Genomic DNA, 27,932 nt, shown 5'->3' on the forward strand with positions numbered 1-27,932 from the left:
AGTGCAAACTAATCCATCACCTCCCAAAAGCTTTTCAAACCACGATTTCCCCATTTATTTTGGTCCCCAAGCAGTCCTCTTCTTTAGTGGCCTGTAGACTCACTCCCAACTACCCCCCTGGGGGGTAAAAAAATAAAGGAATTCCCCCTAGGCTGGCCCCAGTAACTCAGAATTAAAGTAAGAAGAAGGGCTGGCAGCCTCCTGGAGACTAAAACAATTTGAGACTAAATCTACCTTTCCAAGGATGGAAAATTTATTCAGATAATGTTTGAGAATTCATATATGCCACAATAGAATAAGAATTAAAAGGTAGAAATCTCACTCTTCCTTATACCTCTACCTCCCCTACTGCCCAACCAATCCAGACATTTTACCACTGTCATTACCATTTCTTCTAAATGGAGGCCCCTAGGCACTAATCACACAGGCAACTGCATGGTATCGTAAGAACACACCACAACTTTTCCATTAAAAAGCTGTAGTCTCTGTCTCTCTGGCTACATTGGCGATTCTCCGGTAACTTCAATACTTTAAAGGCTGCAGCAGCATGCAAAAGAATTTCATTTCATTTTTTAAAAAAAAGTTAAGAAAGGTCTCCAGGAGATGGTGAGTTTTATTTGTCTTGTCTGGATAGAGGTTTGATTTGCTCTTGAATGTTCCAGGGTGGAGAGACTAGGAGAAAGCACAGGACGCAGAGGTCTACTCAGTGTAGTCTTCTCCCTCATTTTCATCTTCACCATCCACAGAGAGAGCGGCATACTTGCTTGCAGAACTGAACTTCTGTAACAGAAGACAGTGACAAGATAACGAAGACCTTGGATTCCCACATCAAAATCCAAGACAGAATGCAAATACTTTGGCAAATGGGGATGACAGTAAAGACTACACCCATTGGCTTGCTCATAGCATTTCTAGCAGAGTTGTTAGAAAGAGGGCCAGAAGCACATGTGTTCTATCTTACATCACCTTTACCTTGCAAGAGCATGAGAGCAGTAAATGTGACAAGGGGGGGAAAGCTCATCTCAACTTTTTTCATTAGTCTGAACTAAGACCAATGTCTTATTTCCAACCACTCTGCAGTCCCAAATGTAAAGAAGGCCAATGGCCAAAGGAAGCTGAGAAGTTGAGGTTAAGCCAGTAACACTTACAGAGGCTGGATTTTCCTCAGGTTTCTTTGGCTCAGGTGCAGATCTGGAGTCTTGATCCTTTTTGCCCTCTTTCCTGCAGGGATGTAAGCATAAAATCACATCTTTGGGAGGGGACTCCCCCAACATACAGAGACACAAGAATGTAGTTTTGACCCAAAACAAGTACATCCTTATCAACTGTTCGTGCTATCTGGACATCACATTCTCTTAATGTAACTGTTTGTTTTGGGTTGACTTTAGTTTGTTTGAAATGAGAAATCTGGCAGTGTTTGGCTAACCAAGAACTTCTATCACAAAGACCCATGCATCTAAAACCACATAAAAAATTTGCAAATGATGAGAAAGAAAATATGCATACCTATCTGACTCCTTCCAGTGATCTTTGTTCCCTCCATCTCCTGGACCACGGCTGGAGTTCCCAGTTTGGCCTTTTGGGACACTCATTCCATCTATTTTATTATCGTCTGCTTGAGCAGAAATACAAAAACAAAGACAAGTGAAATAACCACTCTTCTCGTCCTGGGTTATCCTCAAGTAGAAAAAAGTCCCACTTATAGGCTTTATTAATCTGAAAAAGCTATCTGGAAACAAGGGCTATGATGTTCTGTAGTAACTCTGACCTTGCTCTTGGTGACATTTCCAATCTGGACTTACCCTGCTATAAATATGTTAATTTCCGTCTAATTTCTCCCTGCTTCCAAAGAAATGTTTTACCAAGAAAGGGCAAGGCTTCACACTTTCTCTGCAGAGGTCACTCCTGCCCTCTCCTGGCAGGAAAAGGTAGATATCTAACAGTTTCAACACAAAGCTTTTGGGAAAGCAAGAGACACTGATCCCAGGTTGGGGCTGGGGCAGTGGCTCAGTGGTAAAGCGCTTGCCTAACTACCATGTGTGAGGCGCTGGGTTTAATCCTTAGCACCACATAAATATAAATAAATAAAGACAAGGATCCAAGCTTCTTGATTCTTGGTCTGGGGGTTTATTATGGATGTCTTTTCATTTAGCCCTCTAGATGAAAACATTTTACCCTAGGTATGGTCTTACCTTTCCTTGTGGGTCCTTCCTCAGATGGCTGAGCTGGAGCTACTTTCCCCCCACCACTAGAAGGGAAATATGATCACAATCATCCCTTGTTTTAGGGAAAAGAACATGTAAGAAACTTACGATTACTCTGCACATGCAGTAAGCTTTACAGAAAATAAGAAGTCCCATTGTTAATGTTATAGACTACTAAAATAAAAAAAAATGAAAGCAATAATATGCTCATTAACTGCTACTTAGAATCTCTTCTATCACAATTGTACAAGGTTAGTGGTAGTACCCCTTATATACAAAAGAGGAAAGACTTAAAGATCTAAGGCTTCAGTGAAGTGAACTCTCATTGCTATACTGCCAATATGTGGCAGGGAAAGGAGTAATTCATGTAAGCATTTGCAGATTCACGTGGCAAAATACTCCCACCATGACTGACTTCAAGACACTAGAGTGATGACTGGCTATCAAAAGTCCAGAAAATGGAATTGGCTCTTATGAGCCAACAGCAGTATACCTATGAATCTGAACTGAGAACCAAGAGAACATTTATACACAGTCCATCATCCAAAGGACATTTTCCATAGTTGTATTACATTTATTATCCCAGGCTAACCAGCTGCTCTTTCAAGCTGACTCACCTTGTGGGGGATTGTTGCTCTGTGTCTGAGCTCTGAGATCGAGCAGGAGGGTTAGAACTTCGCTTCACCCACGCATTCTCCTTGGGTGGAGGGGCTGGCATTACCTTTAGAGGCTGATCAGGTTTGGGAGGCTTAGAAGTTGGAGAGTGACAGTCTTCCTCCTTATTGAGTGTTTCATTTTCTAGAGACTTCTCACTCTCTCTCCTTCGTGCATCTGTGAAGTCAAGGGTGGGAAGGAGTTCAGCTGGGGGTAGTGGTGCACGCCTATAATCCCAGCAGCTCAGGAGGCCGAGTCAGGAGGATGGAGAGTTCAAAGCCAGACAGACTCAACAAAAGTGAGGCACTAAGCAACTCAGTGAGATACTCTCTTAAAAAAAAAAAAAAAGGGGGGTGGGGCGCGCGTGCTAGAGACATGGCTCAGTGGTCAAGTACCCCTGAGTGCAATCCCCAGTAAAAGTCTCACCCCAAAACAGTGGAAAGATCAAGACAAGACATGAAAGAACAAGACACAAGACAGACTTATTCTTAGCACCTACCAGGATTCACAACAGGGTAGAAAATGGTCCACATCCACATTTAATGCTTTCCATAATCATTCTTAAATGAAGAACCTATTTTGGCTGCTAATCAATGATCCCTAAACTATGATTGTCATATGTAATTTTTTAAAAAAGAGAGACAGAGTTTTAATATTTATTTTTTTTAGTTATCGGCGGACATTACATCTTTGTTTGTATGTGGTGCTGAGGATTGAACCCGGGCCGCACGCATGCCAGGTGAGTGCGCTACCGCTTGAGCCACATCCCCAGTCCTCACATATGTAATTTTAAGAAAATGCTTTACTGATGCACAGAGAATAGGAAAAATAACGACTGCATGTATGTTAACAAATAGTTATGTGCTGGGCTTGATTGTGGATGACTGTAATACCAGCAACTGGGGAGGCAGGATGATCCCAAATACAAGGCCAGCCACAGGAACTTAGCAAGACCCTACCTCAAAATTAAAAATTAAAAACAAAACAAAAAACCATCTAGGGATATAGATCAATGGTAAAGTGCCCCTGGGTTCAATTCCCAATACCCAGATCAGGACATGCAACTCAGAATTTAGCTGAATTTAATAATGCACAATCTCTGCATACTTTCGTTATGGGCAGTTTATTGAAAATAGCAATAATGTGATACCCACCAGGGTCTGACTTACTTCTGCCAGATGTGGCTGAGGTTCCAGTCTGTGATGACTCACTTCCTGTCCTTGACCGTTCCCGTTCCTGAGTTTCTTCACTTCGCCAGCTTGGGTGTCTGTACAAAAGAGATTTATAACAAAAAAATACATTGTGTGCAACTTAAAGAAGGCTCCTTTGGACCCATGCTGACCCTTAAGAACCAGCAATTATTTTATCAGACTTGCTGCCTCTATGGGTGCATGAGAATACTTTTCTTCAAACTAAAAGGTTAAGAAAATCCTTGGGGCTGGGGTTGTGGCTCAGTGTAGTGTGCTTGCCATGCATGAGGCCCTGGGTTCATTTCTTAGCACCACATACAATAAAGGTCCATCACAACCAAAAAAAATATAAAAAAATTAAAAATACACTTTTTAAATACTTGTGTAATGATTACTACCCTGAAATAACACTTAGAAGATAATATAGTTCTAAGTATATACACACAAAAATCAATGCAAGTGAATTCCTAGCCTACACTTAACACAAGAGAAAAAACATTTTCTATGCCAATCAATAACTTGAAAAGAAGTAAATGTAATTTTTATTAATCTCAACATCATTTCTATAGATGACGCAAAAATTTTCTGAATTTTACACTTATTGTACCATTGTGGAGTTTTATTCTATATAGAATAAAACTGGGTGTCAGGTTTTTTTCTTGAAGGACTAAAGCTCCTCTACAAAAACAGACGGGCGGGGAGGGGGCTGGGGTTGTAGCTCAGTGGTAGAGTGCTCGCCTAGCAAGCGCCAGGCCCTGGATTCAATCCTCAGCACCACATAAAATAAAAAGTATTGTGTTCAACTACAATTAAAATAAACAAGTATTTAAAAAACAAAAAAAAGTATTAAGAAAAAAACCTAAAAAACAAAACCCAAAAAAACCAAACAGACACAGGCCACAATTTGCTTATTTTTATATTAAACTGCCACAAATTTCCATTTGTGGCAGCAAAAGCAAAGGCCTTTCTAAAATAATGAAAGATAGGACACTCTGTATTGTATAAAACTGTTCCATACACTGCAGAGCCCACTAAATGCTTATCAGTGACAACAAGAACCACAAATTTCCCAAATGCCCCCATTAAGCAGCACTAAAAATACCAATGAAAAATCTGTAACTGAATATAACTTTATTGGACTAGGGATGTAGCTCAGTGGTATAGAGTGCTTGCCTAGCATGCATGAGGCCCCGAGTTCAAACCCTAATACCAAAACAGAACAAACAAACAAACAAACAAAAACACCTCACCTCTCCCTAGGCCGCCGTTCTAGTTTTGGCTCATCCAACTGGCGCTGCAATTTCTCCTGCTCCTTCTGTAGCCGTTCTTCTACTTCTCTTTCTCTAGCAGCTGTGTCAACAGGTTTTGCCCCTCCAAAGATGGAAGCTGCTCGACTGGACTGGGAGGTGCTAGCAGAGGAATCATCTTCCTTAGGAGTACTCCGAGGCTTTAGATTCAGTTTAGGTCTTTGGGGGGGACCTAAGTTAAACGAAACTCTAAGTAATAGTTCCAAATCATCATAAGCTAATGGCTGGAAGCCAGATTCCAAAGACACAGCTCTCATGAAATGCTACATGGGATTCAGGTTAGTGGCCCAGTCAACCCAGAAGAGAACGGGAGATCGGAAAATGGGTAGCTTTAAACATAAAGTTCCATTACTCTTTCCTCTACCATGTCTATGACAGAGACTGCAGGAAAGGCCCTCCAAAAGATACAAATTTAAGTAGTAAATGAATCATCTTATTTACTTTTACCCAGGAAGAAATTTTCATCCATAATCAACTACTAGACAAAATTATCTTGATTTTAAGAATGTGATCCTTTGTGGTTCATAAGTGTGATGATTGAATTTTCATGCTGTTGTTGAGATGTACCTCTCTTTAAGCCTTGCTATAACACTGGCACATTACTCACCTGACAGGAGAAGAAAAAGCGGGGTGGGATAGAATGGGCTGTGGAAGATGAGTGACTTTCAACAGGTATAGAACAAGCTTGTAATAATAAGGAAGACTCTTGAATATAACCTGAACCCCGAGGGAAGTAGATTTCATCCTTGCTGCCAGAATACTCTGAAGATAAAGCCAGGTATGATGGTGCAAGCCAGTAACCCCAGTTACTTGGAAGGATGAGGCAGGAGGATTCTAAGTTTGAGGCCAACTTGGGCAACTCAGCAAGACCCTATCTCAAAATAAAAAGGGCTGCAGAAGAGCTCAGTGGTAGAGTGACCCCAAAAACACTAATTGGAATTAAGAGAAAATAGTGGATAAAAATAAAGCTTTGGGCAAAGTTCAATTCCAATATAAAAAGTAAAAAATCAGGATTTATAATACAATATACCAGGGGCATTTTAAAAATCTTAATCCTAATTAGTTAAGAAACATCCATTGTGGCACAAAGCACTATAATCAACAAAACCTTTCCCCGTTTTGTATCAAGGATCAAACCCAGGGGTGCTACCCACTGAGCAACATCCCCAGCCTATTTCTTATTTTGAGACAGGGTCTTGCTAAGTTGCTGAGACTGACTTTGAACCTGTGATCCTCTTGCTCAGCAAGGATTACAGGTAGGGATCACTATACCCAGCTTGGTTTTTAACCTCATATTGCCAGTTATCAACAATGAGACCAGGCTTTATATATATATATATATATATATTTTTTTTTTTTTTTAACATTTTCTTTTAGTTTTCGGCGGACACAACATCTTTGTATGTGGTGCTGAGGATCGAACCTGGGCCACACGCATGCCAGGCGAGCGCGCTACCTAGTATTTTTACTTCTTTCCCTTTCCTTTGAGAAAAGAGTTTACCACCACCTATTATCTTTTTTGGTACCAGGGATTGAACCCAGGGGCACTTAACCACTGAGCCATATCCTCAGCCCTTTTTTATATATATATATGAGACAGGGTCCTGCTGCGTTACTTAGGACCTTGCTCAATTCCTGAGGCTGGCTTTGAACTTTTGATCTCCCTGAGCCACTGAGATTACAGGCATATGCCACAGTGCCTGTAACACCACCTGTTTCAAATATAATTTATGAAATGATATTACAACACGACAGAACTGGGCACAGTGACACACACTTATAATCCCAGTAATTCAGGCTGAGCTGAAGGACAAGTTTGAGGCTAGCCTGGGCAATTTAAAAATAAAAACAGCTAGGGATGTACAGCAGCTGAGTGTTCCTGAGTTCAATCCCCAGTAACACCACCACCAAAAAGAAAAGAAAGCCTAACATTTTTAATTTTTCAATAAATTTTAATCTTGTTTACTTTTACCCAGGATGAAATTTTCAGCCACTATCAACTACTAGACAAAATTATCTTGATTTTAAGAATGTGATTCTTTGTGGTTCATAAGTGTGATAATTAGGTGTTTATGCCATTGTTGAGGTGTACCTCTCTTTAACTTTGGCACATTACTCATCTGACAGGAGAAGAAAATGGTAGTTTTTTAATTAAAACAATTTATTTGCTTTACATATGAGATGAAAAAATTCGACTTTATTTCTATCACGTCATCTTTTCCAATGTTTTTCTAAGTTCTGTGGCAATGCATAAATTATGTTCCAAACACTGGAAGTGGGCACAAATGTTAATTTACAACTGCAAATTTCCCAGTGTCTAAATGCAAAAAGAAAATGTTTACCTCTATCATCACGCCTATAATCATCCCGAGAGTAATCATCTCTGGAGCTCCACGACCGATCGTCTCGTCTGTCATATCGGTCTTCATAACGGTCCCCACCTCCTCTGTAGTCATCATCCCTTCGGTACCCACTACCAAATGCTCTTCTGCCACTGCCTATCCTGGAATCATAGCCTGTAAATAACATCACAAATTGTCACCAAGGGGGGGGGGGGGTTTAGGGCAAACAAATAAATAACAACAAGAAAACCAAAACACAACGAACAACAAACCCCCCCAAAACCCCAAATTAAAAAACAAAAACAAACAAACAAACAAAAAAAAACAATACATGAGAATGAGTTCTTAAAACAAAGAACTTTAATTGAATTATATTATAATTACCTCTATCATAATCTCTACTGCCTCGGTCATCATAGCGATCCCGGCCCCCATATCGATCCATATCCCGGCGTGGGCCATCACGATAGCCATCCCGATAGCCATCCCGATATCGGTCGGAATCATAGCGATCTCGATACTCTAGAGAAAAAAAAAAGAGACATGTAACACCATTCCTTTTTTTTTCTCCTTGTAAAAACAGTAATAGATTGGATCATGAGTTCCTCTTCACTGCTATCTCATTGTTGCGAAAACCACCTTAAAGCCAATTATCTATACTAAACCAAGGGCAAGTCTGATCTGGAATGATTTGATTCAAGCAAAGAGTAAGGCCCCTGCTATGAATTTAGAGGAATAACTTTCATGTTTAAAGTTATAATAATAAAAATATAATTAGGTAACCAAGACTTGTTTCAAAGAGGAAAACAAGTACAGGGATTGATTTACTGGGTGAGAAAGGCAGGTAACAGTTCAGCCAAAAACCTGCTGGCCCAACGTTGACCAATTCCTTTCCTATGGGAGCAGTTAAGTTCCTAGAGGCCCTTAACCACTCCAGTCCTGTTTACTCTCCTCCTTACAGGAGGGTATGTTGGAAATCCCCTGAGATTCACACTGTATATAAAAGAGGTAGCAGATTTCCCTTCTGTTCCTCTTAAAACAGTTTATTTTAAAAGAGAGATCCTGAGGCAATTAACAAAGCAAACATGAGCAGCCTTCTACCAATTCATTAGTACACACAAGCTACTCAGGCTTTTTGTACCAAGTTATGGCTAAGTATAGCCAAGACTTGCAGTTTTCAGTAGTACCAAAAAACTCAAAACCTGCCTTATCACCCTCACCCTTACTATTATTAGTAAGAAGAAAATCTGAACAATCATATCCTATAAAATCATTCAATGGAAGACAAAAGACTGATCCTTTTCAGTAAATCCATTTAATTTCAAATGCCACTATAAACTGATATACCTAGTATCCATCCTAAAGATATTTAAATTATAAATCTAGAAAAAAACATTTTCAAACCTTTAAGTGGATGTGCCTTTTTTGGTATTAAAAAATGCTATGAATATGCTAAGATGTCTTATGGCAACTGGACTCAATGATGATGCATACATTTCTAGTAGCATTTTTCCTTAGAATTTTGTCTAGCATAGTAACCCCCCCTTTGATATATTAAAATAATCCTGGTGAAATCAATGTGATCCCTGACTTCACTCCACCATGGTAACTTTTAGTGAAACCTCGGTGACTGATTAAGTTACGAAATGTTCAAGGTCCCCCCGCCAAAAAATGGGATCTTAGGTCATATTCACTAATGCAAAACCCAAGGTAGTGTAATAGAAATAATATCATTAAAATAGATTTGGCTTACATATATAAACATTTCTCCTTATATTATGCATTCAGAAGCTTTTAAAAATTTTTGAGTGCTAATGGTTATGGTAAAACTAGGCTGAGTTCCATTTATAAACACCTTATTACAGGACAGTTACATGACCCTACACTTGTGATCCATGTCAGAGAATTATATTTTTCTTAATTTTGCTAGGTTAACACTTTTTTTTTTGGGTGGTGGTGGGGAGATGTAAAAATGTCTACATATACAATAATAAATTTCCAAAAAGTTAAAAAGGGGTATTTACCCCTGCTCCCCACCCCCAAGCACAGTTAGGTGCAATGATCTACACCTGTAATTTCAGGTACTTGGAAAACTGAGACCGGAAGATTGCAAATCTGAGACCATGTCTGGGAGGGAGGGGTATAGCAGTGAGGGAAAAAAAGCACACAACATTAGCAAAATACAGTTGGAATTTTCCATGCTTTTATACCAAAGATCCAAAGACTTGTTTTAAAAAGTCTAGCAGGGGAAAACATACAAACCATAAATCTGAAAGGCAAACAGTGATAAAAGTATGACATGTAACTGTTAAAAAACTGATCTTTTAAGTAATGGAAACTAATAGAATATTGTTTTCTATAGCCAAAATGGCAAAATGGTAAAGTTTAGGGATATAAGTCAATTCCTGCACTGCTGATCACTGTTTAAAACAATAGTGCACTGTGAAAGTTATTTTGCAATTATGCATAACAGATTTAAAACCAAGGCTCTCTGGGACAAATCAATTTCTAAAAAACTGATTTATAATAAAGATACACATACAAGAATATTCACTGCAATATTGTTTACAACAGTAAAATGTGAAGCAAATAAGCTATAAATCAAATAAGTTCTAAGACTCCATCTAAATTATCTATTAAAACAATCACATTTACTAAATGTATTCACATTTGATAAAAAGTATGCTACAAACTGTACTTTATATACATGCATACACATTCTTATTAGTATTAGAAGCCCCTGCCCCCGTAAATGGAAATTTGTTAGTCTCTTATTTTAGAAGTGCTGGGATCAAACCCAGGGCCTCATGCATGCCAAGCAAGCTCTTCACCATTAAGCCAGACACCCAACCCCAGAAATCTATATAAGGAATGTAGTAGCTCTAGTGGCAGACTGGGAAGTAGAAGTCAAGGATAAAAGGGATAGTTCACTATTTGGCTCCAGCAATCTGATATCAGATCTTCCAGTTTTCTTTTGTGTAGGTGATACAGATATCTTACTTATGTCATCACTGCCTTTTAAATAATTTCTTTCTAGAAACACATCATTTTTTTCTATGTGATGAGACATAACATTCCCTGGTATTTTAAAACTTATAGAAAATTGAAGGAAAGCTAATGTTAATAAAAATGAAGCACATTTGGGCTAGGGGTAGAGCTCAGTTGGTAGAGTGCCTACCTTGCATGCACAAGGCCCTGGGTTCAATCCCCACCACACCACACACACACACTCACATACACAAAATGAAGCACATTAGATGGGTGTGGTAATACTAGCTGCTGGGAAGCTGAGGCAAGATGATGGCAAGGTTGAGGCCAGCCTCAGCAACTAAGTGAGGTCCTAAGCAACTTAGCAAGACCCTGCCTCAAAATAAAAAAATAATTAAAAAGGATTGGGGATGCGGCTCAGTGGTTAAGTGCCCTGGGGTTCAATGTCTAGAACTCCCTCACGAAAGAAATGAAACACATTAGTGTATGCTGTTGAGATCTTGTAGTTAACATTTCCCCCCAACCTTGGCCTAATATATCAGATAGGGACCTTTGCTCTATAGGTGTCATCTGGGACTTCTAACTCATGTTAATTAAAAGCTGACTTTGGGGCAGCTTTGAGTAACAGCAGCATACTCACTTTCTTATTATCCATCCAGCTTGCTTTAAATTCCCTTAAGGTGCCAGGGGAGAAAATAGTCATGTTCCTTGACTCAAAACAGGACCCTTGGTTCATCTGCTTTTTCTTTCAAGAGCCATTTCTTTCTATTATCAATAGAATGTCTTGCATAATGCTGAAGAGAAGTGTAGTTCTCCCCAAGGCTTTGTTGGTTATATACACTAGATGATAAAGTCAGATTATAAACTTCTTTTTGACTTTTCATTCCTTCCTCCTCCTCCTACATCCTTTTTAAATATTTATTTTTTAGTTGTAGTTGGGCACAATACCTTAATTTTTTTATTTTTATGTGGTGTTGAGGATTGAACCCAGGGCCCTGCACGCGCTAGGCGAGTGCTCTACCACTGAACCATAACCCTAGCCCTCCTTCTATAACTTATTAATGAAAACTTCCCTCTAAAAGGAATTATTGTGACCCCAATCTCATTTGATACAGACTTCAACAAATTTCACGCAACACTAAAATGCTTGTGAATTTGTTCATATTTCTTTTTATTTAAAATAGTTCAAATATTAAAAAAGGCAATTATTGCCTCAAATGCACAAGGCCCTGAGTTTAATCCCCAGCACTACCAAAAAATAAATAAATAAATAAATAAACAAACAAACAAAAGGGCTGGCTATATATAACTTAGTAGTAAAGAATCCTGGGTTCAATCTGTAGTACAAAATAAAGTAATATACTACAAATTTAACAGTATCCCTAACCCCTATCTATAATCATGAGGGTAGTTATATTACCATGTAAATTTTTATAATTTTACAATGTATTAGTATTAACATTACACATTACTCTTTTCAGATTTTTATACATACATGTTTTCTTCCCTCAGTGTAACAGGTTTTAAATTCTATTCTTGTTGTTGTAATGTTAGGTGATAAAGCATTCCATTACTTTCCAAACATTATAAACAGCATTAATTTTTTCACGTATTTTTGTTAATAATCATATAATTATCCCCATTAAGGTTTCAGGCTATGAAAATGACATTTTTATTATTTGTTTGTATGTAGTAAGGCAGTTGATGCTTGCAGGAAAGTTCTTCACATAGCCACCTTGCTCAACTCTTACTTGGCCTCACTAGCTTATCTGTTGTGTTTCTTCATGAAAGTGAATTCTCCTTATGTATCTACCAATTCTTCTTGGATAGGTGGTGAGCACTTGTCTAGCATATATGAGGCACTGGGTTTGATCCTCAGCACCACATTAAAATAAATAAATTACTAAGTATCGTGTCCATCTACAACTAAAAAACTATTAAAAAACAAACAAAAACCCAAACTTACTGTCACCAAAGCTGTCATCACCTCTTCTAGGCGGATAGTCATCAAAGCTGTCTGTGGCAGGTCGGGCTCTCCAGTCTGTGTCTGTTTTGTCAGAATCCCGATTTCTATCTCGGCCAAAAGAACGATCATCCCTATCTATAGAGTAAAAACAAAAAACCACAAGATACCTCATAAAGACATCTTGTTTCTCACACAGCAAAACACCACTATAATAATCCCTCTTTTATATCACACTGTCATCATGAAGTTCCCCAGGCCCCGTAAGAGTACTTTCCAATGTAACCAGGTCATTCTTTTCCTCACATTATTTCTATTGGTTGAATGCTTCTCTCTCTCATAGTCTGTGTAGGCCAGGAGTTCCTGAAACATACATGAATGAGGTCCCTCTTGTGCTCAATATACTGCTAGACAGCTAATCTAGTACTTATATATATATATTTTTTATTTAAATATTTCTTAGTTTTTGGCGGACATAACATCTTTGTTTGTATGTGGTGCTGAGGATTGTACCCGGGCCGCACGCATGCCAGGCGAGCACGCTACCGCTTGAGCCACATCCCCAGCCCCTTCTTATATGTTCTATTAACATTTTGGATTGAATAATTACTGAATGTGGAAGGGCTGTCCTACATATTATAGATCAATCCCTGGATTCTACTTATTAGATACCAACATCACTCCCTTCAGTTGTAACACAAAATGCCCTCAAACATATTGTTAAGTCCCATATGGAACAAAACTGATTGAGAACTATGACTCAGATTCAGATAGGCTCACCACTATTTCTATTCTGCTTTGTCATTCTTGGACCACTACCAAAGTTCTACCAGTTTTCTTACCTTTATCCTGTGCTTGATCAGCAACATCCACTCGAATTCTCCTGTTACCTAGAGACTGAGAGCATAGGACCATATTAACCAACCTTTCGCCCCATTATGCACAAATCCCATTTGAGTGACCTTGAACGTCTGGGCATAGCGGAAGCACTAGGGGGAGGAAGATAAAGGAAAAACACTGTAATCTAGCCAACACGCCTAATTTGTTGGCTAAAGAAGCCTTTATAAAGACCGAAAACTGAATAACCTCTTAAAAGTCACAAAATTTAAATTGGCCCTAAATGAATATCAAGCCAATTATTTTACTACTTTTACAAAGCCAAAATTTACAGAACAGAATTAATTTTTGAATTATCAAAGGCAATCTATCAAGCATAATGAATTAGAATTCTCATTTAGTTAAATAAAATTCATATTTGATGTCAAAGCAATTATTTATTCAAAACTACATAAAGCAAAACTGCATAAAGTGTTCTTGGGTTCTTTCACGCAGTATTGCCTTCAGATAAATCAGTTCCTCCAGGAACTATAATATCCCTCCTACATCATTATTTAACTGCTTTGAGCCCAATTAATTCTACTGTTAATTTTTCCACATTTCATAGTAGAATCAATAGATGAAGGATAACAATGACTTTTAATAATAACACCCCAAATTATGTAAAATACCACTATGATGAAATCCCTAAATAATAAAGTAACTCCTAAGCTGAACCATAATAATATTTTAATAGTTAATCCAACCAACTTTAGACAGTAACAACCATGGTATTCTTTTACTTTTGTGGTACTGGGGATTGAACCCAGAGATGCCTTACCACTGAACTATTATCCCCAGTCCACTGTATTTTTTATTTTGAGACAGAGTATTGCTAAGTGCCTTGGCTGGCCTCAAACTTCCCACCCTCCTGCCTCAGTCTCCAAAGTTGCCGGGCATGTACCACTGCACCCAGCTGGTATTTTCTCATCTGGACTATTAAGCAATGTTAATGAAATCTGAAAATGATCCAGGAAGAAAAAACTCTGGAGCAACCTTAGCTCTTCATATATATTAAATAATTTTTTATCCCTCTTTGATACTGACCTTCAGATTACCATGATGGTATTCAACATTAAGAGAGTAAATGTATTGTAATAGGCATTTATTTCAATCATGTCTAATGTCAGGTCTGAACTAGAGAATTATGGCTCAGGAAATTGCCTTTCTAAGAAAAACTGACAGGTTCCTTTGTTTCTGTAGTCAAAAGGGAACAAAAAACCATTCCCCCCTTCCTAAGTACAAACTGTCTTGGGTCTCCGGGTAGGAAAACACTTCTGAGCTATGTTAAAAGACAGAAGGAATGTCAGATACAGTGGTGCACACCTGTAATCCCAGCAATTTAGGAGGCTGAGACAGGAAGATGGCAAGTTTGAGGGTAGCTGCAGCAATTTAGAGAGGCCCCAAGCAACTCTGCAACTTCTTACTGAGACCGTGCATTAAAATTTATTTTATTTTTGGGGGGACCCAGGGATTGAAAACAGGGGCATTTAACCACTGAGCACAACCCCAGACCTTTTTATGTTTTATTTAGTGATGGGGTCTCACTAAATTGCTTAGGGCCTCACTAAGTTGTTGAGGCTGGCTTTGAATTCATAATCCTCCTGCCTCAGCCTCACAAGCTGCTGGGATTACAGGTATGTTCCACTGTGTCTGGCCCTGTCTTAAAATTTATGAAAGGGCTGGAACTGTAGCTCAGTGGTAAAGTTAGGTTCAAGCCCCAGTTTAAAACAAAAGCAAACAAACAACAACAAAAAAACTCGGCCAAGTGTAAGGACTTAATGTTGACTGTCTTTCCAGAAAACATTTCTAGGAACATACATTACCAATGACACTCTAGTAAGAAATGTTTCCAATCCTCTTTAATTACCAAAAAACATCATTACAATACTCCCAAAAATCAGACAGTGCTATGTGAATGTATATGTGTTGCTGGGGATCAAAACAGGAACCGTGTGCATGCTAGACAAGTGCTCTACTACTGAGCTACACAACCTCAGACCTGAGATAATGCCTTTTATAAGATCTGAGGCAATACATTTGAGTTAATCAATTTAGCTTTTTAAAATATATTTTTTAAAGTTGTAGATGGGCACAATACCTTTATTTTTAAAAATATTTTTATTAGTTATTGATGGATCTTTATATGTGGTGCTGAGAATTGAACCCAGTGCCTCACAAATGCTAGGCAAGCACTCTACCACTCAGTTACAACTCCAGCCCCATCAGTGTAGATTTTTTTAAATATTTATTTTAGTTATAATTGGACACAATACCTTTATTTATTTATTTTTATGTGATGCTGAGGATCAAACCCAGATCTCGCACATGCAAAGCAATTGCTCTACTGCTGAGCCAGAACCCCAGCCCCTCCATCAGTGTAGATTTTAATGGATACTTAGTGTGTTGAGTTTCTGCCAATTTTACATGTTAAGTACCTCCTTGAATTATATGAATCACTATACTTGCTGAAGTGTGACTTGCTAGATGTTAAATGTTACGGTATTTTGGGTTCTTCTTTGTGAATATTATGGGAATCTCTGAAACAGCTGTACATCCAAACTAAAAAGTATCAGTTTGATCTGGGCCTATACTCTTTTTTTTTGAAGGGGGGGTACTGGGGATTGAACTTAGGGACACTCAACCATTAAGCCACACCCTGAGCCCTTAGAGACAGGGTCTCATCAAGTTGCTGAGGCTAGCTTTAAACCCTCCTGTCTTAGCCTGGACCGAATACTCTTTTTTTTTTTTTTTTTTAACATCTTAACTTGTTTGTTTTTATGTGGTGCTCAGGACCAAACCCAGTGTCTCACAAGTCCTAGGCCAAGTGCTCTATTACTGAGCTACAATCCTAGCCCTGGGCCTATACTCTAAATCCTAGGGATTTTTACTTTGTAGGCAGGAGGACTGCAAATTCAAGGCTGGCCCAGGCAACAAAATTTTTTAAAAAAGGACTGAGGGTGTAGCTCTGTGGTAGAGGCCCTGAGTTTAACTCCAATACTGCAAACAAAAATAAAAACAAAAGCAAACAAACCCATTTGATAAATATGAGATTTGTGAGCTCCCACCCCAAACCCCTACCCTTAATTTCTTTACCTCTTCATTGAGACTCAGGGCACTGAGCAGGGAATCCAGGTCCTCAAACTCAGCATAGCCAAAACCTTTCAACCTCTCTGGATTGCTGGGTTCACGTGGTAAACGCACTGCACTGATCTGTATGAGTAAAACACAATAAATTTCTCTGAAGAATACACAAGAACCTTTCTCTTTCTTCAGGAGGAAGATGAGTGTAGATAAACAGAAAAGACATGGCCTATTACATTTTTTGAATTCTGAACCATATGAATTATCTTCCTCAAACAAACAAAAAAACAAAAAACCACACCTAAAATGTTTTCATTGTATTCCTTTTATCTCTGACTTTGCTTCCTTCTGTTATTTTTATAATTTTCTGTGGTTTTATAAATTAAGAGCAACTGCCCTTCCATAGTTAATTTTAGTCACTACCTTCAACATCTAGTTTCAGACAGTAATTTGTTTAAGGCCACGGATGGTAAAACAGCAGTTTGGATTCAAACCTGGGTCTCTTTCAGTCCAAATGTAATTAACCACTACTGACAACTCTTACACTTTGACTATTACTTTGAACAGTCTAAAATGTTTATACATACATTTAATCCTCTAAAGAATTCCTTAATGGAGTCTTCGGTCACATCATAGGGCAGGTTCCCTAGAAAAGCAGTGTAGGGTGGCGATTTGGGAAGACGGCTCCGGTCAATATTGGGTTCCCGAGCAGCCCGTGGAGCAGTGGGAAGGATGGAACGGTCAATTGGAGGTGCCCTGTACACATCATCATCATTACTATGCCAAGTGGTTGAAACTAGGATAGAAAAGCCAATAAAAAAAATTAGAGGAAAACGCCCTTACTACCACTCTAGAACAAGAGGATCCATGCTAAGTGGTAAATATTAAAAATACTGAATCAGAAAACAAACAGCCCAAAGGAGGTGGGGACTTAGTAATGAAAATACTTTAAGAGAAGAGGTTTCTGAAATGTTAGAATTAACTCATTACTTACCATCTTAAACCTTCCCCCATACAGCCCTGTCCATAAAATTTAATTCAAACATCAACACTTAGGGAATGTTCAACTTATGTGAAATTTCCCGTTTTTACTATGAAAATAGGCCACAAAAGGAAAAAAAATGTTATATTGGTCTGCAGTAAAGAAGTTTAGGAGGGCTGGGGATGTGGCTCAAGTGGTAGTGCGCTCGCCTGGCATTCGTGCGGCCCGGGTTCAATCCTCAGCACCACATACAAACAAAGATGTTGTGTCTGCCGATAACTAAAAATAAATATTAAAAATTCTCTCTCTCCCTCCCTCTCTCTTTAAAAAAAAAAAAAGTTTAGGAAAAAATGGTGAGAAGCTGGGGGCACAGCTCAGTGATAGAGAGCTTAATATGCACTAGATCCTGTTTTTTCTTTCTTTTTTTTAAAGGACTGTTCTTCTTTTTAATACATTTATTTCACTCATTTAATTTTTATGTGGTGCTGCTGCATGCAAGACGAGCACTCTACCGCTGAGCAACAACCCCAGGCCCAAGGTCCTGGGTTTTGATACTCAGCATCACACACACACACAAAAAAAAAAAAACAAAAAAACCCCCAAAACTCTTCCTATGTGTTTCTGGTTACCCCCTGAAAGCAGAGTTTGACCATATGACAGAGACTCTTCTGTTCTCCACCATAACTACTGTTCCGATTCCTTTCCCTCAGACCACTTTCATCTCAAATTCATTCTAATAACTTCTAGGACTAAGTAGTCCTCAGTTCTGAGTATAGAGAACTTATAGGTCATACTGCAACATCACTTTTTGAGGACACCATAAAATTTTAGATCTGAAAGGAAACGATAATCTGGCTAGGTGCGGAGGCATACATCAGTAACCCCGCTACCTGGGAAATGAGGAAAGATGATTCCAAGTTTGAGGCCAGTCTGGGCAACTTAGCTCAAAACAAAGCAAAAATAAAATAAAAAGGGCTAGGATTTAGCCAGAGGTAGAACACAGTTCAATTCCTAGTAAACCACCCCGCAATCTAGTCCTTATTTTTTAAAGGAAAAAAATGAGGCCTTAAAACTAAAAAAAGTTTGTCAATGCTAGAGCTAGGGCTAGCAAGAAGCTCTCTTGATTGTCCATGTCCACTTTATTTCCTGCCACAGAGCTGTTCAACTGGAGGATACGTAATTAAGATTTCAAGTTCTTCAAAGTAAGACCCTTCCACGTTACAAATAATGCAAATAGTTATGGAATAGGTTTTGTTTAGAAGATACTGAAATTCTAAACATGACAACAAACAAACAAACCAAAAAAAATTACCATCTCCTTCCAGGTCGTCTGTTTCATCAGCCCAGCTGACTGGTTTGGGGACATAGGTGCTTCCTCCACCAGTCCCCCCATCCTCAGCCAGAAAGTCTGTTAGGGAGATAGTCTTCCCCTTCTTATTCTTCTTTTTTGCTGTTTTAAAAAGGCAAGGAAAAGATTGTACATGACTACTCAGGTATTTACAGAGCTGTATAATGCAATATTGTTATATATACTGATAAAGCAAGCAACATAAAGGCTGATCAAAGGATTAGATTATGGCACTTATGTGAAGAAATACTGGGCAGATATAAATATGCAGAAAGCATAACAATAGAAGAATTCAACAGTAAGTGAAAAACTTTGCAGGATACATATTACGTGAAAGTACACATTTATGCAAGGCAAAGGGAAGAATGTCCAACACTCCTCTCAAGGCAATATGACCAGTAGAGGGACCTTTACTTTGTTACATTTGCTCAAAATTTGTGTATGGTGCTAGAATGGAACCCATCCTCACAACAAGCTAGGCAAGTGCTCTATTGCTGAGCTATGCTCTCAGTTTTAAGATTTTTAAGTGTAGCAACTACTTCTATTTAAAATAGGTAACATTTATTGCAGCTTGGATACAAAGATAAACAAGACACATCCCTACACCATAACACAGCCTGTATGACACTTTTAAGGATTGTTGAATACCTATAAAATAACTATGTAAGGGAGGAATCTTCACTTCCAATTTATAGAGAAGGAATGTAAGTCTCAGAGAGGTAGAACTATCCTAAAGTAAGAGATACTGGATGGCAGAGCTATAATCAAAGCCCAGGTTTGTTTATTTTTTCCCTACCAAACTCAGGGTTCTTCCTATTGTACCATAGGGATCCTAGCCTCAAAGAAGCTTATTATTAATTTAATGGCAGGTTATCATAACCAGAGTAAAATTCTGCACTGTCATTTGCAAGCGTTTAAATATTTAAAACTCATACACTAAACCTCTCAGCCCTCTAGGAATTTATTTTTCCTTACCTTAACAATGCATACTAAGATGAAATATAACATTAAAAGGAAAATATAAAACCCCAACAAGCAACATATTTAAAAAATTTTTTTGTTTATAAAATATTTAGTCTACTAAAGGCTCTACTTATTGTCTAACCCTGGCTCTCTATCTTCAGAACTCTGAGGTGGCACAATCACCTACTAATTCAGAAGGACAGAAAGGACCAAATGAAATTCTAGAACGGTCCAACAGCAGTCACTATTAAGAAAAAAGCAAGTACCTTTGCTGTAACAAACATCAGCTTCATGGCTTTTATAATCATAAATTCTTTCTCCACAATCTAATTCTTTTCTTATTTTCAGCCAAGACATACATACCACTTGCTTAACTGAAGGTACTCTCTTACTTGGTATCTGTCTTTTAAAGTTCCAGTGCCAGAAAAAAAAAAAAAAGGTGATCTGTCTGCAATGAACATTACTAATATACAGCCTTCTGTATAATAAGAATGTGAAGTATTATAATCTCAATGTGCAAATCAAATCAACTTTGCAGCAATAATATAAAAGGTGGCCATAAAATGTGAAGTTTCCGTATTTCTCATATAATTTAACACTAATCTAGCTCCAAAAGTAAGATTAACCAGCTCCAAAGTATCCTTTATGATCAAACAGACCACAGCTATTCTATTCTAGTTATAAACCTATTCTACAACTTCACAAGAAAGTAGTTATGCAGAAGTTGGGTCTTATTGCACTGATATGGCTGCAGCTCATAAGCAAAGATCTAGAAGCAATTTAATAAGCTAATATGAACAAGACAGAAGGTAAAATACTTACCATGCACAGGCTTATTTTAGTCATTTTCATATTCTTTAAATATATAACAACAAATACCACTATTTTGTACAACTATATAATTTACCAATAAAAATATGAAAAAACAAAAGTGTCTGGGAAAGTATGATGCCTGCCAGAGACCCTTACCCTCATGTGGCTTAATTTAGTATCATCAGCCAATATCCAGTCCTGCCATCAAAATAAAACAGAACTGGTGGTCAGTACATTAATGAGGTCAAGTTTGAAGAATCTGAGCAAGGTAACTATCCCCTTTTCTCCTTGCTTGGTATTATATATCTTACAGCAAAACAGCATACTCTGGAATTAACCTGCCCTTTGGTCTGACTTGGCTTAAACCAATTTTGTAGCTCAGTTTCAACTCCTAACGCCCTCTTTGGACAGACAAAAATCTCACACTCTTCATATATATATTTAGTTGTTGATGTATTAATTAATTTATGTGTGGTGTTGAGAATTAAACCTAGTGCCTCACACATAACAGCTCTACCACTAAGTAACAACCCCAGCCCTCACACTCTTACTTTAATGTTATTTGATATTTCAAAATAAATTAGCATGATAAAACATACTAAACCACTGTTAATTTGCCCTTGGCTCCTCCAATACCTAGGCCCACATATGTTTAGGATTCCATCAGTGTTCTCTTCCGCATTCTAAGTATTGTTAATGCTCCAGGTATAGCAATCCTTTGCCACAATGACAGAATTCACCCAATTATTTTTATCTGCCCTCAAATCAAGTACCAACTAAGGTCAAATCCATATGAACCAAGGGTTGAAGGTAGGAGAGGGGAGTGTACATGACCATATATTTCAAGCTTTTTACAAACCTATTTAAGGTTAAGTATAAGCTCTTAGAATAACACATTTTCCAAAATGGTTTTTAAGTCTAGAAGTCATTAAACAAAAAATATTTGTAGTCTTAATAGGCCTTTAAACAACAACAACAACAAAAAGTTATATAATCAGCTCAACTCTTAAGTCAAGATTTCTCTTCTCTTAATTCAAATACTGACACTTAAGACTGGGCTATTTTTTGTTACTGGGGGGCCATCCTGTGCATTGTAGGATGTTTAGAAGTATCTTTGCCTTTTACTCATTAGCCAGTAGCAAATCCCGCTACCCTTATCCTGAAAATTTCTCCAGAAGCTGCCAAATGTTCAAGGGGTGGGGGATGACAAAACAGTCCCTTGGTTGGAGAGGCAACTGTTTTAAGTAAATGTTCCCACTTCAATATCGAAAGGACAAATGAAAAGAAAATGTTAGTACTACATAAGGTATACCAGCAGGAAAATGACTGTAATAAAATGAGTCCCCAGGACTGTCAGGCTGGAGCATGTATAAAATGCTTCCTTATTTTACTCCCCCCAATTTTTTCCTATTTCCACACTACTGTATTGATAATAAAAGCACCAAATGACATATTTTGGGAATGATAAAAATCTAGACTGGCTGCTGGGTCTTTATTTTCAAACAAAAGACACCTTAAAATACTATAAGCAATAAAACTTAATTGTAAAATGCAGCCCTATTTCTGCATCATTATCTCTAGTATGGAAAATGTGTATAGCCTGCAACATTCAGATGACACTTCATCAAAAATTACTTTCTTGGTGGTGGTACTGGGGATTGAACCCAGAGGTGCTTTACCACTGGGCTATACTACCAGCCTCTTTTATTTCTTAATTTTGAGACAAGGTTTCACTAAGTTGCTGAGGCTGGTTTTAAATCTGTAATTTATCACATCCAGCTCCCAAACTCTATTCTACTTTTTCTTTGGATTTATTTGCTCTGAATATTTGGTACAAACGGTATCATATCATTATAAACAGTGCTGCTATGAACATTCTTGTACAACTTTTTGGTGACATACTCTGACTTCTTTAGATTACTTAGTTACCAAAACCTCCAGAAAGGTTAAAACCCAGTTAAAGGGTAAGGTCTAAAATTACATGTAATTTTTGTCAGGCGTGGTAGTGTATGCCTGTAATCCCAGTGATCTGGGAAACTAAGGAAGGAGGATTTCAAGTTTACGGCTAGCTGGGGCAACTTAGCAAGACCCTGTCACAAAATAAAAAAAAGTCGAGGACAGAACTCAGTATAGAGCACTCCTGGGTTCAATCCCCAGTAGTACAACAGTGGCTGGGAAGGAGGAAATTACTGCTAACCAGTACAGTTTGTTTACAGGGTAATGAAAATGCCACCAAACCCTACACTTTAAAAGAATAAATTTTAGCTGTGTGGGGTCGTGTAATCCTATTGATTGGGAGGCTGAGGCAGGAGGATCACAGCAATTTAGTAAGGCCTCAAGTAGAAAAGCAACCCAAGTTTGAGCCCTAGTACCAATACACAATTTTTTACAGTACATGAATATCTGAATACAGCTGTTATTAAAACGAGTCCTGTTAATTTCTCTAAAATTAAAAACTATTTTAATAATTACCATGTTTCCTTAAACAAAGATCATAGAATAGAAATGCAATGAATTTACCCAAATAATAGTGCTCAGAATTAAAACAATTATACTGTATAAGGCTCAGTCATAAAAGTTTCAAATGACACAATATCATGTTGAGAGGTCTCACTTTTACTGCACTGTGTATTTTAGCAGAGTAGAGTGTAAAGACTAAGCCAGAACTAATAAGTTCCATCCCCTCCTGTGTTCATGATCTCTCTTCTGTGTCCAATTCCTTCATCTTGACATAATGAGAATACCCTATTGCTTTTTTCTTGCCTCTCCAGGGACACTTAAGAGCTATAAAATTATAAGTTAAGCTTCTTGCTTTGGGCATTTCTCTATCTTAGCAGTATCTCAAATCTCATAAACCTAAGAAACTTGACTTTTGAGTGTGTACTCATAAATAAGCACTTGTACTGCCTTTAAAAACAATAAAAAAATACATATGGCTTGTGAATTATACCCCAAAGTTGTTATTAAAAGAGTGGGTGTGTATATATCTTTTTTCCACTGACATATCTTAGGAATACTGTTTTACTTTAATTGATGGTACTTCTATTTGTATTTCAAATTTTTAAAAAATATTTATTTTTTAGTTGTAGTTGGACACAACACCATTATTTATTTTTATGTAGTGCTGAGGATGGAACCCAGGGCTTCACACGTGCCAGGCGAGTGCTCTACCGCTGAGCCACAACCCCAGCCCTGTATTTCAATTTTCACAATTTTCAATTTTGGCTTTCTGAACCAAAGTATCCTATTCTCAGAATAAATACATGGTAGAGGATGAGATTTGATTTGTGAAGAGCATACAATGACAACCCTTGAAACCATTTTTTTTTTAACTAGGAAGGCCAACACTATAACATGAAAACAATCTCTAACCACCCCATAAAATCACACAAAATAGCATTATATAGTGTTATGCAAATGAAGGGCCTAACATGGATTACATACACTGTTTACAGTTTTAAAGCATGTTAAATGTTAACCTGTATCAAACATATTTGATTCCTGATTGGTAAAGGGAGGGGAGATAAAACTTTACAGACAAGGAAACTCTGACTCAGGAGGTTAGTGGCTCTAACAACTTGACTAAAATAGTGACAAAGAAAATTTAAGGAGCCAGAGGCATGTAGCATACCTGTAATCCTAGCGACCCAGGAGGCTGAGACCCTGTCTCAAAAAAAAAAGGGGGTGGGGGGTGGAAAGGGCTTGGGGATAAATGTAGCTTAGTGGTAGAGCATCTCTGCATTCCATCTCCAGTACTGAAAGAAAAAAAAGAAAGCTGGGCAAGGTGGTGGACACCTAGCATTTGAGTGAGTGACGCAGAAGGATGGCAAGTTCAAAGTCAGCTTCAATAATTTTAGTGAGGCCTGGAAGCAACTTAAAGAGACCCCATCTCAAAATAAAAAAAGGACTGGGGATGTGACTCGGTGGTTAAGTACCTCTGGGTTCAATCCCTGGTACAAAAAAAAAAAAAAAAAAAAAAAAAAAGAAGAAGAAATTTTAAGACTGAAAACATGCACTCCCCCACCCCAAACAGGGGAACTATACCACAGAGCTACATTCCCATTCCTTTTTATTTCACATTTTTGACAAGGTATCACTAAGGTGTGCATGCTTGTCTAGAACTTGCAATTCTCCTGCCTTAGTCTCTGGAACTGTTGGGATTACAGGGGTGCATCACTGCGTCCATCTAAAATCTCACATTTTAAAGGAACATTCTCTTAAAGAGGTCTATTAAGAAAATTAAACACCCAAGCTCAATGTATCAGATTCCTAGGAATTTAAATTATTCTCAGATAGTAGTTCTGAGATACTTTCAGTTATTGAAAGTCAATAATAGGTTCATACTGAAAACTGGTATTGCTGAAAATAGTTTCAATGAACAGTGAAAGAGACTTATGAGCCAGGTGTGGTGGTGCAGGTCTATAATCCTAGCTACTCCAAAGGTTGAAGCAGGAGGATTGAATTTGAGGCTGGCCTGGGCAACTTAGCAAGACCCCATCTCAAAATAAAATAAGGACTGGTGGCAAAACCCAATGGCAGAGCATTTGCCTAGCATGCAGAGGCCCTGGATTCAATCCCCCAGAACCATGAACAAAAACAAGAAAACAAAGTCAATGTCATAGGAAAAGACTAAGACAGGGTAAAGAAATTTGATAAAACTTTCAGTCTCTCAAGCATGGACAAAGATGTAACCTTGTGCTTAGCCACAAGTACAAGCTAAACACATTTACTGAACAGAATTAAGAGTTGAGGGTTTCTGAAATTTGGATACATAAGAACAAGAAGCAAATCTCTAGCCAGTCTGGATTTGGCGAACAGGGTTAAACTAAGGACACAGATTGCCGTCATGTTTTCCACCTCTAAAAATTCCACAGACTATGGAGAAGGGAAATCTAAACTTTTCATTAAATTGATATTAAACTGTCAAGGTGGTAAATTTAGGACAAAGTACTTTACAGAATGATTAACTTAAAATATAAACATTTTTGGTGAACTTCAGATGATGCTTTTGGGTAGCAAATAAAACTTAGGATGACACCTTGGTACTTCCAAGTTGGAGAGGAAGAATAAGGAGTCTAAAATTTTAACCTTGTTCTGACACCTGCAAACTGTGCGACCTTGAATAAATCTTTCATTTTCCTCAGCTGGGAGATACCATTTCCTCATAAGACAATCGACGAGACAACAAACATACAAATGCTTGGTTAATTAATTAGTATACCAAAAATGTTATGTTCAAAAGCACCTCAAATCCGTCAACATTTTCCAAAGGATACCATAATCCTTAGCTCCCTTGTAATAATATAGAAGATAAATTCCTGGTTGAGAAATGAGTTGTCTAGAGACAGCAATTTAAAACACGTTTTTCAGAATGTAGTCAGTTCAGGGAAAATAAATTATATTCCTAAAACTAAAATTAATGTCATAGCATGTTACAAAGTCCCACTACTATTCTCTTATGTTTATTACAAATGCAAGTAAACTTGCACCATAGTGATATACCCCACCCCCGGCAAATAATTCAACCAAAATGGAAGCTCCTTAAGAACAGGAACCTGATTTTAGCCACCACTCCCAAAACCTGGCATATAGTTTGATTTCACTAAATGTTGTGCTGATAAAACGAAGCAAGAAAAGGATAGAGGGAAATCTAGGTGCCCACTCTAGCTTCCTCTTCTCCAACACGTGGGCGCAGCAAAGTGGATTCCTCAATCCTAATAGCGCCAACCTCCAAACCTAACACAAGTCCTCATGGAGGAGTATGGGGAAGGCACACTCTCTAATCGGAAGGACATAAAGGAGCCCAACACCGGCGAGTAAATGCTCCCCATCTGGACTCCAGCGCATGCTTTTAAGGCGCGCCGTCTCCACTACCCCCTGGCTTTCCTACCGCGCACGCGCAACACTGCCTTCCTCCGCCCCTCCACCGACTCGCGCTAGCGTTCTAACTGCCCCCCCATTCCCCAGCCCCCACTCCTGTCCGCAACGGCCTCGCGCCTCGGAGACCTAGTCTAATGTGCATACGTCCGCGCGCCAACCGCCTCCTTCCTTCCTCCACGCCTTCACGCGGGCACAGTACTTCAGGACTACGAGAAGGCCTCGTGCCTCCCCCAGATTCCTTAAGCGCTCCCTCCTCCAATTCAAGTCAGAGTCCACCATTAGTGCCTACTCCAACCTCGCGCAGACGGGGTGAAAAGGGTGTGAGGGGGGAGGGGACGGACACCTTCCCCTCCCCCCCAAACATCCCGAGGCGATAACCTAACACAGCCACGCCGCCAGCCTGCCGCAGCCCCCAAGCCCGAAGGGAGCCGGTGCCACCTACTCCCCGACTCCAGGAATGAGTGGATCAGGCCCGGAAGGTGGTTTCAGAGCCCAGTCCTTGGCCGCGCTCGGCCGCTCACTCACCTGAGGCCGCCATGTTGGGAGAGGGAGAGAGAACGCAAAGGACCCGGATGAGGCAATCACGTGATTATAGCGGGCGCGTCGGGCTAGGAGACGCGAAAGTAGGAGGGGGCGGGGAGGTGAGGACTGAGACAGGAGGCGGGGCGCCGCCGCTTTAGATTCGTAAAGCAGCGCGAGGAGGTGGCGCGGCGTCCGACGGGAAGACCTGTGCGACATGTGGCCAAAGGGGTGGGGCCTGAGCTGTCGCGAAACTCCTCACGCTTTACGTAGGGCTGCGCGTGGTTGCCGAGCCTAGTCTGAAGCTCCGGGTCTCGTGAAGTGTCGGCTTCCGGCTGGGGGTGTTCAATGGAAAGGGCGGGGTTGGGGTTTTGATTCTATGGAATAGAGACGGGCTGGAATCTAGAATGGATGTGCCACAATTGATTTTCTGAACGGGAAAATTCTGAATTTCTTTTTAAGTTACTTTATGTAAAGGCAAAACGAGCCCAACGTACCGTGTAAATATGGTTTTAATTAGACGTGTTTGGGAGGAAAAAGAAGGTAACATTGAACACGTAATTGTCGTAGGTTTTTACTTCCTTTAATCCTCCAGGTTTTTTGCTAGGTTCAGAGCTGAGTGCTAGTCATGTTTCCTCTAGCTAATGTTCTATTTTATCGTATATTGTTATTTCATTTAGTGAAGATTTTTGTTGAGCACTGGCCACGTGCCATACGTTAACAGACTCGTGGGCATAACAACAAAAGTGCCCCAGGGGAGGCTATATTCTAGTAAGGGAAAGACAGGCAGTAAGCAACAAATAAAATATTGGAAATGAT

General features: G+C 38.9%; 1 protein-coding gene, 1 non-coding gene and 1 pseudogene across 5 annotated transcripts; 2 read left to right on the forward strand and 1 right to left on the reverse strand.

Moving 5' to 3' along the window:
- Positions 1-595: 595 nt before the first annotated feature.
- Positions 596-27,219, reverse strand: Eif4b (eukaryotic translation initiation factor 4B). 4 transcript variants are annotated; one of them, XM_026398644.2, is made up of 15 exons: positions 27,120-27,219; positions 18,903-19,040; positions 17,196-17,404; positions 16,621-16,737; positions 13,491-13,545; positions 12,652-12,786; positions 8,082-8,219; positions 7,698-7,871; positions 5,299-5,527; positions 4,028-4,125; positions 2,822-3,035; positions 2,193-2,248; positions 1,507-1,612; positions 1,149-1,221; positions 596-780 (listed from the first exon to the last, which is right to left on the reverse strand). In XM_026398644.2, exons 1-15 carry the CDS (start codon positions 27,130-27,132, stop codon positions 700-702), a joined length of 1,836 nt encoding a protein of 611 aa, XP_026254429.1. In that variant the 5' UTR covers positions 27,133-27,219; the 3' UTR covers positions 596-699. The 4 variants fall into 4 exon arrangements, with proteins under 4 accessions (XP_026254429.1, XP_026254428.1, XP_026254427.1 ...); XM_026398643.2 differs by having other exon boundaries at positions 1,507-1,615; XM_026398642.2 differs by having other exon boundaries at positions 4,013-4,125.
- On the forward strand, positions 5,866-5,968 carry LOC113189834 (small nucleolar RNA U13). The gene has a single exon (XR_003301700.2). It is a non-coding gene; the product is annotated as a small nucleolar RNA U13 (small nucleolar RNA).
- Positions 7,391-7,481, forward strand: LOC113189835 (small nucleolar RNA U13; annotated as a pseudogene).
- Positions 27,220-27,932: the final 713 nt, after the last annotated feature.

This window comes from Urocitellus parryii, chromosome 5 (genome assembly GCF_045843805.1).
Source record: "Urocitellus parryii isolate mUroPar1 chromosome 5, mUroPar1.hap1, whole genome shotgun sequence".
NCBI classification, from domain to species: domain Eukaryota; kingdom Metazoa; phylum Chordata; class Mammalia; order Rodentia; family Sciuridae; genus Urocitellus; species Urocitellus parryii.